This window comes from Leiobunum rupestre, chromosome 6, assembly GCF_980474605.1.
Source record: "Leiobunum rupestre chromosome 6, qqLeiRupe1.1.hap1, whole genome shotgun sequence".
In the NCBI taxonomy this organism is placed as follows: domain Eukaryota; kingdom Metazoa; phylum Arthropoda; class Arachnida; order Opiliones; family Sclerosomatidae; genus Leiobunum; species Leiobunum rupestre.
In genome coordinates, this window is record NC_143389.1 from 46,318,429 (window position 1) to 46,333,009 (window position 14,581).

General features: G+C 34.7%; 1 protein-coding gene across 2 annotated transcripts in view; it reads left to right on the top strand.

The window, feature by feature from the left end:
• Positions 1-2,690: 2,690 nt before the first annotated feature.
• The window catches only part of LOC149941157 (serine/threonine-protein kinase NIM1), a 30,622-nt gene continuing 18,731 nt past the window's right edge, over positions 2,691-14,581 (top strand). Inside the window, exon 1 of one of the 2 annotated variants that reach the window (XM_090177446.1) lies at positions 2,691-2,767. In XM_090177446.1, the coding sequence (XP_090033572.1) occupies positions 2,751-2,767 (17 nt within the window). In that variant the 5' untranslated portion in view covers positions 2,691-2,750. Of the gene's footprint in view, positions 2,768-5,055; positions 5,266-14,581 lie in introns of those variants that run through there. The other variant, XM_090177447.1, reaches the window with a different exon arrangement.

Below are 14,581 nucleotides of genomic sequence, written 5' to 3' on the forward strand. Positions count from 1 at the left end.
CCATGTGAGTCATGTGACCTCTGACTAAACAAACTGCGTTAACGCTACCGCAGCGCCAATACGGAACTTTTACAAAAAAAAATAAACAAATAAAAATGACGGACTCGGTGGAAAATAACGGACTCGTCTTAAAAAAATTGGACTTGCGAGTAATTTTTAGGACTCGGTGAACGGCTCGCAAGTCCATTCGAGTAATAAAAATTAAAATATTCGAGTCCGAGTCCGAGTACTCGACTCGGACTCGAGACCGAGTACTCGCAGTTTTCGAGTACTCGCACAGCCCTAGTATTTAGGGAATACACTTGGTAATGATCCCACGAGCGTAGTTTTAGAACGAACATTATTGTATTAGCAAAGATATATAATAAAACTCTTAGAAATAAGTATTTTGTAAAATACCTTTCCAAATAAAAGAGTTGAAATACATTTTAGTGACTTTTTAAAATATTACATAGAGTCAAAATTAAATGAACCGAAGTTATCAGACTGCTATTCCCCCATGTTGGAGGCGTTTCCTTATGAAATTACATTTTGACCTCGAATTTGAAATTTTGCGCGCTTCTAGGCCGAAATTAAAAGTTTTTATGAAACCATTTTTTATACATAGAAATTAGAGCTCTGCGTAACAGATAAATTAACTGACAAAATTTCGATTAATCGTAAATATTTTGGTTAACTGTTTATCTATGGATATTATCGATGGATAGACAACGATTTAACACGCAAAAAATAATTTATATTTTCAGATAATTGTAGGTTATGGATAAAAATAAAATAAGTGGTTAATTTTTATCCAAACGCCGAGCTCTTATAGAAATAGCTATACCCACAATTCCCAAGTGCAATTTATCGCTTCAAAAGACGGGGATGGAAATTAGATTTTATTTGATTCGATTTTCTCATCATTTTCATAAGGAAAACGCCCTCCGATTCTGAGCGCTATTTCGATAACTTCGGTTCATTTACTTCTGATAGAGTATAACGTTTACATTTGATATTATTAGGTGAAGTAATACAATATATAAATATTTGCTGTATTAATGCGCTATACACACCCGTGGTAACGTGGTTTGGCCACCGGTATGTGGCGTAGAACATGACAAACAAATATGTAAAACTTTTGGGCTATTTTAGTAAAATTATTAAAAAAAAATATAAAACAAACTTAAAGGGGAACGGTCAAGCTTTAACCAGTTAAATAGCCCTATAGCCCATTAAAAACTAAAATTTACGGCGAAAACCGCATCAAAAAATATTGAGTGGTTAATTTTTAATAAAATAAAGAAATTTCGAGAAATTGAAAAGCGCGCGTCCGCCACGGCACCTGATGAGAAACCGGTGAGACACTCCCGACTCCATTAAAATTGATAAAAAAACAGCGCGCGCTGCTGTAGATGCCAAAGATTTTTTTAATTTGCACGCGCGGCGCGTTCCAGTTATAAGAGAACTAAGCCTAAATTGAGCGATTTCAAAAGTTAGGATAGTTCGCAAATCGCTCATACGGGGTTAGGGGCGCTGGCGGCAGCCCCTAAGATGGCGGCGAAAATTCAAACCCAAACACCTGGCGTTATTTTTCGTTTCAACTTTTTGGGCCAAAAGCTATTTTTCAGGACAAAAAATGGTACGTGTTAGTATATTGAACGTGTTGTTAATCTTTTGATACGGAAATAAGGCAATATTTGGAAAAGCTTGGCCGTTCCCCTTTAAACTCTGTATAAATTTTAAAAGTGTAACCAACATGTTTTTATACAGAATAAACAAAGTTTGAATTGAATTGAATTATTATTATCACCCAAACAAATGTTCGTCTATCACTCGAACGGTTCACGTTTCATCTTATTACTTGTCTCGCAAGATACATAATATTTTTTTAATATAAGTAAACCTAAATACTCTTTTGGAAAGTAACGAAATAAACTTAGTTAATTAAACTAATAGCTACATAAATCCGCACTCTTTGAAAGAGTACAGAAACGAAAACTAAAAAGCACAAATGAAGAAGCAGCGCTCGCTCTTTTTCCCACGAAATCTTTTCTCGCGAGAAATCTGGCAAAGGCTAACAATAAGGACGATGTACCGGCGACTCCTACACGGAGCTGAAACCTCCTAAAGTCGTAAGAAAACCATAAGAAACTGATCAAACACGGCCGAAATCCGTTCGCTATTTATTCTCTTACGCCGTTGGTAACCTACTTTTATTTACTCAATGTCTTTCGCGTGTCGCCAGCGACGAAACAACGCGCTAAATTTTCAATTCTATCGATTCGCTTCGGCGTTGTTGAACGCGACTTTCGGGATAAGAGTTTCGTAACGAGGTTAAAGTTGCGAATCCCGACCGTACCTCCTCTCCGCCTTTCGCCTTCGCTTTCAAATATGGGCTCGGGTTAAGTTCGGACTACACGTTGGTTCCGTGTCGAGCGAGCGTATACGAAAAACGAAGGCGTTTATTTCCCGAACTCACGCGCGCCTGTATCGCCAAACTGTCCTGGAAGACCGCGTCGCTGGAAAGACAGAGTCGACGTGGCGGAGTATCTCGTACTTCCGTTCGCGTGCGCCGTTGTCGTATAAGCCGTCGTCCGGCCAAATAAATTGGGTTTCTAATCTAAATAAGTGTCGGCGGCATTATCCGCAATGTCCACGAGAGACTGGAGGAGTGCGATGGACGCGCCGAAGAGAAAAAATGTTCATTTGGACGGGACAAATTGGCCGGCTGTTGTTGTACGGCCGACTTTCTCATCAGGATAACGTATATGGCCTATATCCACGGGTAATATATCTCCCGTTTTTTTGTTTCACCTCGATGTCTTTGTTTTCCTACGCGTAAATGACCAACACGATGTATTGAATATGATTAACCTTTTTCGTTGGCCCCCGCGTAATCAAATTAATATCATTAATAATTCAAGCTTAAAGGCTATTTAATCTCTTTCGCCTTTCTATTGTTATATCTCACTAATGAGCGAATTTTTTAAAAACGTTAATATTAGTAGGTTAACGTTTGCTTCACACTGGCAGTATTTCCGGGTTTTCAGTTTAGCGCCAATGGCGGACTGGCCATAGAGTGAACCTGCCCGATGGCAAGTGGGCCCCATGGACCGTTCATGAAGTGGGCCCCTCAAAAATGATAGCGTTATAGTTGTTAAAGCTGGGGTCCTTTGTCTTCTGGCAGCCCAAAATATTAGACCCAGTCCGCCACTGTTTAGCGCGCCAAGTGGAAAATTCGACCTTTTCAGAATCGGTCAAAACGAACAGGGTACGAGTAATTTTCCAACACACGAGCCGTTTATAATTAGTAGTAGACTAAAATAAATAACCTTAGCCAAGCTATACGCGAAAGCCTGCTACATCGCGTCGCGTAAACACGGTCGTGGAAGGATTATCGACGAGTGTAAAAAAAGGCTCCTTTCAAAGCGTAAAAGGGTTGGCTGGTTCGTTATTTCACCGTTGCATGATGGGAAGGCAATCTCGAAGTCTTTATTGATCACGTTAACGTTAAAAGCGTGGAATAAAAGCGGCTACGAACCGCGTATATATTCTCATTCTAGCGCTACCCTCAAAAGTTGCCGTATCGGCGGTTGCGCGCTAAATTTTCTTTCGAATCAATCACGGGGGGGATTGGCAAAGGGGGTTAGAACGCTGACAAGTCTCTTAACGCAATCCGAAGCCTCGCTCGCTCCCCCTATAATCCCCCCGAAGCAACACGTGGTCAAATTCAATAATTCCATTTCATAATGTAATTAAAGTGTCAGAAATTTTAATGTTATAAATAATCCGTTAATGAAGGTTAAAGGGTTATAATAATAATAATCAGCTAGGCTAATACCCTTGGCACCACCTTAGGCCTAAGTCATCAAGCGACTTTTGAAGCCCTTAATTCAGGTGGCCGGGTTACAACGCGTAGGAGGGTGATGGAAAGCCCTCATGCCACGCGAGCCAACAGCTCCCTACACTAACTATTACCGTTAACCTCAACAAGTTTTTATGGAAGGGGAAACCGAAGAGCTCGGGGAAAAACCCTTAAACCAGTGGGGAAAGAACTTGCAAACTCAACGCGGAAGGAGTTGCTCCGAGTTTTCACCCAATGCCACAAGCTGGGATCGAACCCGGCTCCTCTTGCTGCGAGGCGAAAGTGCTAAGCACTCCGCCACCCCACCTTGCGGAGAAGTTGGTAAAATTTGACCAGAATTTCAAAATGCCCCTTCTCGTGATAGCCGATCATTCTGATCAATCAAATTCTTGAGAATAGAGATTGAAATTACTGAAATTCAAACGATACTCTGGAGCGATTACCGTCCCTTATTCTCACATAATTTAATTCGTATATAAAGATGGGTAGCTGGAAAAATAGGATAAGCTACGGAGTGAGATGATGTCATTTACCTAATGGTATTAACAAATGGGCTTCTGGTTCGTTCCGAGAGAAGCCGAAAGTTGTTTATAGATATAAGATTGAAATACGAATACGCGGAAATTCTTTGGGCCGGACAGCCTGATTAAGAGAATAACGACCGCCCACCTATCGCTCGCCACATAAACCGGACTTCACCTAAATCATATCAGACGATCCCGTAAGCGGATGAATACGCCTGGGCAACTAATAAAAATCCAATGTAAACATCAGTATTTTTCCATACATCCAGCCTTCATCCCGGGTGAATTATTTTTCATCTAAAACTCCCTTTTCAATCCTGGGGTATTCTAAGGAACGAGGATAGGAATCGATGGTGTAGATCAGCCGAAGCCATTGAAATATGTCGAAGGACGCGACATTCGCCGAAAGGGAAAGCGAACTTTTCGATTGAAATTCCGCATTGCGAATCACCAACGAAAGGGCAATTAACTCGAATGCAATCCGAATCAGCCAAGCATCCCAATTCAGTGGAGAAGAGGAAAGGATCGGAGGGAGGGAAGCGACATCAAGTGGGGGTGGGAGGGGAGGGGAAAGGCGCGAGAGGTCACGCCCCCCCCCCCCGACCCCCGCTAGGATCCGTCGATTTCGGGCAGCCTTCAGCGCCCGAAGAGAGAAGCTCGACTTCTCCGTCTCTCTCCAAACCCGAGAGTCAGGGCGCGCGCGCGTACACCCAGTCTTACAGTCTTTGCGAACTGAACCAGTATTTCTGTAGCGGCCGTTCGCGCGCTCGCTTCCCCACAGAACTCTCGTTCTCTCGTTGCGACCACCGAAATTTATCCCTTACTACCGCGCTATGTTCGAAATGACGTTTGGCCAGCCAGAGATCCGTGCAAGGACGAAGACAGGAGACTTAGGTAAGTTGCGGACGAGATTTAAGTTTTAGTTTGCCTACAAGACGTGTCATATACTTTAAAACACAATTAATTTAAGTAATTTTTATATCAAATTATTATTATATTATTATGTTATCATATTATTATTCTATTATTATATTATCATATTATTATTATATTATTATATTATCATATTATTATTGTATTATATTACTATATTATCATATTATTACATTATTATATTATTATATTATTATATTATAACATTATTATACTATTTTACTATTATTTTATTATACTATTACATTATTATACTATTTTACTATTATTTTATTATACTATTTTACTATTATTTTATTATACTATTTTACTATTATTTTATTATACTATTACATTATTATACTATTTTACTATTATTTTATTATACTATTTTACTATTATTTTATTATACTAATTTACTATTATTTTATTATACTATTTTACTATTATTTTATTATACTATTTTGCTATTATTTTATTTTACTATTTTACTATTAATTTTAATTTTTTATACTATTTTACTATTATTTTTACTTTATTATACTATTTTACTATTATTTTATTATACTATTTTACTATTATTTTATTATACTATTTTACTATTATTTTATTATACTATTTTACTATTATTTTTATTTTATTATACTATTATTTTATTATACTAATTTACCATAACATTATTATATTTTTTTATTATACTATTTTACTCTAATATTATTATATTATTATACAATTAAATATTAATTGTTAAGAATACATGCTAACACTTTCAATTCCAGCTTGTAAAAGGGGTTTTCCCCCGAGTTCTTCGGTTTCCTCTTTCCATAATAACGTATAGAGGTTAACGGTAATAATAAGTGTAGGGAACTGTTGGCTCGCGTGGTATAAAGAGCTTGCCTCCACCCTCCTACGCATTGTAACCCAGCCACCTGAAATAAAGGCATTAAAAGTTGCTAGATTAGATAATTATTATTATTATTATTATATGGCGCCTGGTAAATATCTTAGTCGCAATGCGAGCGGACATTTCGGTCAGTCTTCTTTCAGGGGTTAAAATCTACGAAAGGTTTATCGAAACGTTTTCATTTTAGACTGAAAAAAACATTGAAACGTTTTCAATTAGAAAAAAAAATATGTCATTGGACTAGAACTCTAGTGATTTAGTGAAACCAAAACACTGCAAAAGCGGGAGGAGGGATGGGGGGCTGAGGATTTGAGTGACACGAGCTTCCCTTCGTTTTGGCCACATTCCCAAATAAAAAATAATACAGCGTAAGGAAAGGATGGTAAACTGACACTTCGGAGAAGTTCGAAAATATATAGGATGCTGATATACGGAGAAGTTTCGAAATAGTCGAAGGTAAAAGTATAAGATTAAATTTAAATTTAGATGTAAAAAGGAGACTCGAACGATAACCTTCAATACAAAAGACTACTTAAATATTAATCAACATTGTATTAAAACCAATATTTTTGTTATATTTGTACGTATTTAAATTTTATTCGCGTAGTGACTATTGTTTCAAAAGTAGACTTTTAGTTAAGCCAAATGTGAGTAAATTTTTGAAATAGCTTTGTTTGAGAACCTTTCAGACGTCATTTTATAGTAATATGATGAAACATATCCATTTATACGGTTTTTCTAATTGTTATCATAAAGCCGTTATCACCAGTTTGGAAATTTACAGATAAGAAGCGAGTAGAACTCGGAGGCGGGCGCTAAGCAAATAAAAGATGTTTCGCTTGTAGAATTATCAATTTATAATCAATAACTCTATAGGAGGAGTAGGTACCCGGGCTTCTGTTTACCCGATAATAAAAATCGAAAAATAACGAGAGATCCCGCGTGTCGCCTAAACACGGCGGTCACAGTCAACGGGGACAACACCCTTTGCGTGATATACGCTTTGTAAATAACGACAAAGAAATAAAGTACACGACACATACTACCAGAAGTATGTATATTTCTTAAGCGATAAGTATCAAACTATAGGCTATAAAAATGAAACCACAGTCCACATTACGGCACAATATTTATTTTCGCTCAAAGATGTCAAATGGAAAACTTAGGCATTGGAGCAAAAATAATTTACCCTATTTTCCGTTGAATTTTTTTTTTAATCTCTTTAATATGCAGGTTAAGCCCAAGGGGGCCTCGATCAAGAAGATGTTTGAAAAAATTTCTGTACGAGTTAAAATTGATGACGTCACCCAGATTTTCAATATACGATATCATCTGGGTGACGTCACGATTTTAGGAACCTTGGGTTAAGCCAGATCCCGAAAACGTGAACGGGAAAACTTGTAGGAGGGCAGAAGTAGCTCTATTTCGTACAAACTATACTCCTATAAGTTGCCCTTCCAAATTTTGAAGGGATGCCTTAACCCGTCTATTAACTAAATTCACCAGTACATGTTTCAAGCGGATAATACTAGCAGTATACACTCTTTTATATCCTTATTTGTGAGAGCTGCCATTTTATTACGGTTCTGATTTCTAATAGCGCATGCAAGGCCGCTTCACGCGGTCAAGTGCACGCGCGGGCGCCCTTGCCTGTACTATTTTAAATTAGGCCACAATGAAATGGCAGACTTCGTAAAAGAGTGTATAGGAAAATAAATACTTATCTCAAATATATATATTATACGCTTTTGATATGACGTGTCAAACCGTAAAACGGCGGGGGAAAAAATATAGCTAGGGCCGGGTTCCGCACTCTTTTTCAGCCCCTGTAAATCGGGCTTCGGGCGAGCGCGACGTGACCCAGTTACGATTACACCTGTTACAAATATCTCATAAACACGTACGCAAAATACCGCGTCGATGTTTTCAATTGAGCTTCCCCGCAATGCCCCGGGCGGAAGACACGTCACTACTCTCTGGATCCAGCTTCCGGTTTAGCGAACGAAAAATGGTTTTCCCGCCTTTGAGATAAATTCTTTTCCGAAAACGTTAGATTTTATTTTCGGCTCGATATGTCAGGCTCAACCTGTCACGGGTCCCTTCTCTTTTTGGGGGTCAGGTTTAGTTGGCGATTTATAAGATAAATGTGCTAGATTTTCGCCTCTCTATCACGCGTTATGTTCAAGCCTTTCACTTGGTATTCAATCTATTTTCAAGTCATTTTTATAGCTTCCCCAGAAACTGATAACGCGAAATTAGTCATCTTAAAAAGTAATAGAAAGGCGTTTCACTATAACTAAAATAATTATAGTAATAACCACCTAGCGACGGTTATTAAGAGTATCATAATATTATTTTACTATAATGTAACATAATGTTATTGTATTATAAAATAACATAATGTTATTATATTATAAAGTAACATAATTTTATTATATTATAAAGTAACATAATGTTATTATATTATAAAGTAACATAATGTTATTATATTATAAAGTAACATAATGTTATTATATTATAAAGTAACATAATGTTATTATATTATAAAGTAACATAATGTTATTATATTATAAAGTAACATAATGTTATTATATTATAAAGTAACATAATGTTATTTACTATAATGTAACATAATGTTATTTACTATAATGTAACATAATGTTATTTACTATAAAGTAACATAATGTTATTATACTATAAAGTAACAATGTTATTTTACTATAAAGTAACAATGTTATTTTACTATAAAGTAACAATGTTATTTTACTATAAAGTAACATGTTATTTTACTACAAAGTAATAAAATATTATTTTACTACAAAGTAACATAATGTTATTTTACGACAAGTAACATAATGTTATTTTACTATAAAGTAACATGTTATTTTACTACAAGTAACATAATGTTATTTTACTACAAGTAACATAATGTTATTTTACTACAAGTAACATAATGTTATTTTACTACAAGTAACATAATGTTATTTTACTACAAGTAACATAATGTTATTTTACTACAAGTAACATAATGTTATTTTACTACAAGTAACATAATGTTATTTTACTACAAGTAACATAATGTTATTTTACTACAAGTAACATAATGTTATTTTACTACAAGTAACATAATGGTATTTTACTACAAGTAACATAATGTTATTTTACTACAAGTGACATAATGTTATTTTACTACAAGTAACATAATGTTATTTTACTACAAGTAACATAATGTTATTTTACTACAAGTAACATAATGTTATTTTACTACAAGTAACATAATGTTATTTTACTACAAGTAACATAATGTTTTTTTACTACAAGTAACATAATGTTTTTTTACTACAAGTAACATAATGTTATTTTACTACAAGTAACATAATGTTATTTTACTACAAGTAACATAATGTTATTTTACTACAAGTAACATAATGTTATTTTACTACAAGTAACATAATGTTATTTTACTACAAGTAACATAATGTTATTTTACTACAAGTAACATAATGTTATTTTACTACAAGTAACATAATGTTATTTTACTACAAGTAACATAATGTTATTTTACTACAAGTAACATAATGTTATTTTACTACAAGTAACATAATGTTATTTTACTACAAGTAACATAATGTTATTTTACTACAAGTAACATAATGTTATTTTACTACAAGTAGCATAATGTTATTTTACTACAAGTAACATAATGTTATTTTACTACAAGTAACATAATGTTATTTTACTACAAGTAACATAATGTTATTTTACTACAAGTAACATAATGGTATTTTACTACAAGTAACATAATGTTATTTTACTACAAGTAACATAATGTTATTTTACTACAAGTAACATAATGTTATTTTACTACAAGTAACATAATGTTATTTTACTACAAGTAACATAATGTTATTTTACTACAAGTAACATAATGTTATTTTACTACAAGTAACATAATGTTATTTTACTACAAGTAACATAATGTTATTTTACTACAAGTAACATAATGGTATTTTACTACAAGTAACATAATGTTATTTTACTACAAGTAACATAATGGTATTTTACTACAAGTAACATAATGTTATTTTACTACAAGTAACATAATGGTATTTTACTACAAGTAACATAATGTTATTTTACTACAAGTAACATAATGGTATTTTACTACAAGTAACATAATGTTATTTTACTATAAGTAACACGGTTTTATGATTTTACTTTCAGTATTGCGGTATTGCTAAAAGTAATTTTTTGCTGCGTGTTCCAATTAGGTAGGTAGAACAAGAGGGCTCTAGTTAAGTCGGGACATTGCGACTGTACTATGGATTCCATGCCCAAAGAGTTTAGTAAAAAATCATATATATATAGGGCTGTTTTTGTAGAAAAAATGAATGGGCAAATTCAACGAGTTTTCTTTGTACATTTTCAACTTCTTTTAATAAGTAATAATGTTATTTTACTGTCAATTAACATAATGTTATTTTACTATCAATTTACCTATTGTTATTTTACTATCAAGTAACATAATGTTATTTTATTATCAATTACCATAAAATTATGTCAATTGATAGTAAAATAACATTATGTCAATTGACAGTCAAATCACATTATATCAATTGACAGTAAAATAACATTAGGCCTATGTCAATTGACAGTAAAATAACATTATGTCAATTGATAGTAAAATAACATTATTGCAATTGATAGTAAAATAACGATGAGTTAAAAGAGCGCCAGAGAGCTTCAAAGTGTGGCCTAGCTTTTGTTAAACCTGGTACCAATAAGGACGATTGTGAATTAGACTATATAATCGTAGAAGAAGCGAGTAATGATATACTGATATTCCTAATGGTCCCAATAAAAAAAAATTATTATTATTTGGAATATGAAAGTATCCGTACTCCGTCATAATTTGTCTGGGCTCAAACCCCTTCGCGGGGAAACAAGAGTAACGCGGTGACCGTGTTGAAATAGAAACGCCTTATCATTTCTGGCTCTCCGTTTCCAAATATAGAAGCCGCCCCCTCCCCAACGATCGCTTTGAGTATATTTTAAGCAGGCCTTTATTTGAAATGAAAGCTATCGTTTTATCTTTAACTGCGCCATACATATATATTCAGGAAGGGGGGGGGAGGAGAATCGAGAATGTATTCGAGATATTTATTTATTCAATGTTCCGACTTACTCAAATCTCCATTCTAATAAGCGCTCACGATCGAAACTCATCTTTTAAAGTTTTTATTCGCTTCGGGGATAGTTCTACTAATAATGAATATAGTTTAATTTGACCTTCGCGTAAATATTTAATTTTAAGTATGTGTTCCTTATCGAATTGGTAAAGATGGAGTTTTTAGAGTGTTTTTCTTTGAATTTTACTATGCCATGAAGACATCACGTGCGACTAAACGTATCAGCAATTCTCAATTTTCAATGGCCACAAATCGTCTCGCAACCCAAAGTAATTATTGAAGCGAAAAGTCTTAGTATTCGTACAGTACCCCGACCTTAACGTAAGCTAACCTAACCCTAACCTGACCTAACCTTAACGTAAGCTAACTTAACCTTAACTTAACCTAATCTTATTTTAATGTAACCTAACCTTAACGTAACAAAATTTAACCGAAACGTAATCTAACCTTAACCTTAATTAATCTAACCTTACCGTAACATAACTTAAACTTAACGTAACACAACTTAACCTTACCGTAACAAAACTTAAACTTAACCTAACATAACTTAACCTTACCGTAACATAACTTAACCTTACCGTAACATAACTTAACCTTACCGTAACATAACTTAACATTAAAGTAACATAACTTAACCTTAATGTAAAATACCTTAACGCAACACAACTTTACCTTAACGTAACATAACTTAAGCTTAACGTAACATAACTTAACCTTAACGTAACATAACTTAACCTTAACGTAACATAACTTAACCTTAACGTAACATAACTTAACCTTAGATAAAATACGTATTTTATCATCCTTCTCACAGTCCATAGGTGGTTTCTTCTAACATAACTTAACCTTAGCGTAACATAACTTAACCTTAACGTAACATAACTTAACCTTAACGTAACCAAACTTATCCTTAACGTAATCTCACCTAAATTTAATGTAAATTAAGCAACTAAATTAACGAAAGCATTGCGAAAACCTAGTCCTAGCCATCCATTCGCAAATATCATAGACCCCGAAAAATAAAAAATAAAGTTAACGTAATAGGTATCCAATGAAATTGGGAACCGTGAATACGTTTAGAGGCTTCTAAAATCTAAGACAAAGCGTCTTAACCTTGACCACTCCGAAACAGGCGCAAATGAGTTCTGCCCCCAAACAGACAATTATCGTCGCGTTATTAATATTAGCATTAAGCTCGACAGCGCGTGCTGACACCTAACGTCAAAAAATAAACCTTTCTTGAATAAATAATGACCATTCGCGGTTGGAAATTAACCGCCACTCGCACGCGCCGCAAATAGCGTTTTACCTAAGAATTAATTCCTCTAATTACTTTGAGCCCTTAGTCTTTCTCACGCTCTATTTATAAATACGAGACAAAGAAATGGCGGGGGCGGGGTGTTTTCTTAGCCGTCGTTGGGACTAACAGGTGGCTACTCCTGGGTCGCCATGGCAACCGGAGCGCTCTCAGCCGCTTATTTCCGAACGGCAGAAACTAGAAAGTAGCGTGGGTAAAGCTAGGAAGTGACGTACCGTTACTCTGCGGAATCGGGAAAGGGGCGGTGACGTGAAATGGACTTCCCTTCGATTGCCCGAAATACTTCAAAAGTCATTTTCGAAGGCACCAATCTCTCGGGTCATTGCCATAAGCTGTAAAAGCCACTTCCTTTAATACGGAGATTGAAATTATGGAACGTCTATAATCGAAGCGGTTTCTTCTGCTCTATTGAGTGTTCCACTATTTTAGCCGTATACGTTTGACGTTTGATAGGCTCGTAATTTCTTAAGTCTCTAAGTTTGATAAAAAAAAATCTTTAACTGTCAACCACAGTGTTGGGCATTTTCGTCAAAGAGCCGCTCAGCTCACTCACCGCTCGCACTCGCCAGCATAATATCCGCTCATGCTCACGCATTTTTGAGCGGTAAAATAAGCGCTCCTCTCTTTCCGCTCTTTTTTGAGAGGTAAAATAAGCGCTTCTCACTTTCCGCTCTTTTTTGAGAGGTAAAATAAGCGGTTCTCTCTTTCCGCCCTTTTTTGAGAGGTAAAATTAGCGCTCCTCTCTTTTACGTTTCGCGCTCTTTTAAAAAAACATATTTCCACTCAATTTCGCTCATAATAACCAAAGCGCTCACAATGAGAAGAGCGCTCCCCATCACTGCGTACGTTGCTGGTTACTTTGTTCATTTTCCATAAAGCTCCTTTTTGTTCAAGATACGGCAGTTTCATTTATTTTAAACAAAACTGCATGCAATTTAGCCGAGGGGGCAGGTCACTTCCTTGATTAACGACGTACCCCTCGAAAGATTAAATCCGATTTAATCGTGATTATTTTGATTAAATTCAATTTAATCACGATTATGTTGATTAAACCATGTTTAATCAATTAATGATGTTTAAATCTGATTTAATCATGATTAAATGATTAAATCTGATTTAAATGATTAAATCCTGATTGAAACGATTAAATCGCGATTAGTATGATTAAATCGCTATTAGAAATTACAACGAGAATCAGAATGATTATATTGTTGATTGGAATGATTATGATTGTGCGCGATTAGAACGAGCTGATTAGAATAATTTAATGTGATTATTATTTCGTATTTACCACGCTCGATAAAATCTCGATTAGACCGATTATATTGATTAAATCGTGAATAAAATGATTAAATTGTGATTAAAATTATTAAATTGTGATTAAAGTGATTAAATTGTGATTAAAATGATTAAATTGTGATTAAAATGATTAAATTGTGATTAAAATGATTAAATTGTGATTAAAATGATTAAATCTAAAATGTTTAAATCTTATTAAAATGATTAAATCCTTATTAATAAGATTAGATCATGATTAGAATAATTAAATCTCGTTTAAATCGTGATTAGATTTTTAAATCTTGATTACCCTGATTTAATCACGATAGCCCTGATTTAATTATTTTACTATGATTAAGACGGCCACAAAATGGAAGTGACCTGCCCCTCGAATTTAGCCACTTAAATTTTTAAATCTACATGTAAATAACCACGATTAATCAAAACGTCGAAAACGCGGTTTTTAAGAGCGCTTTTTTAGATTTCCGCTCGTTTGAAAGCCAATATCGCCGCTCTTTTTTGAACGGTAACATTTGCGCTCCTCTCTTTCCGCTCTTATTTGAGCGATAAAATAAGCGCTCCTCTCATTCCGCTCTTTTTTGAGCGGTA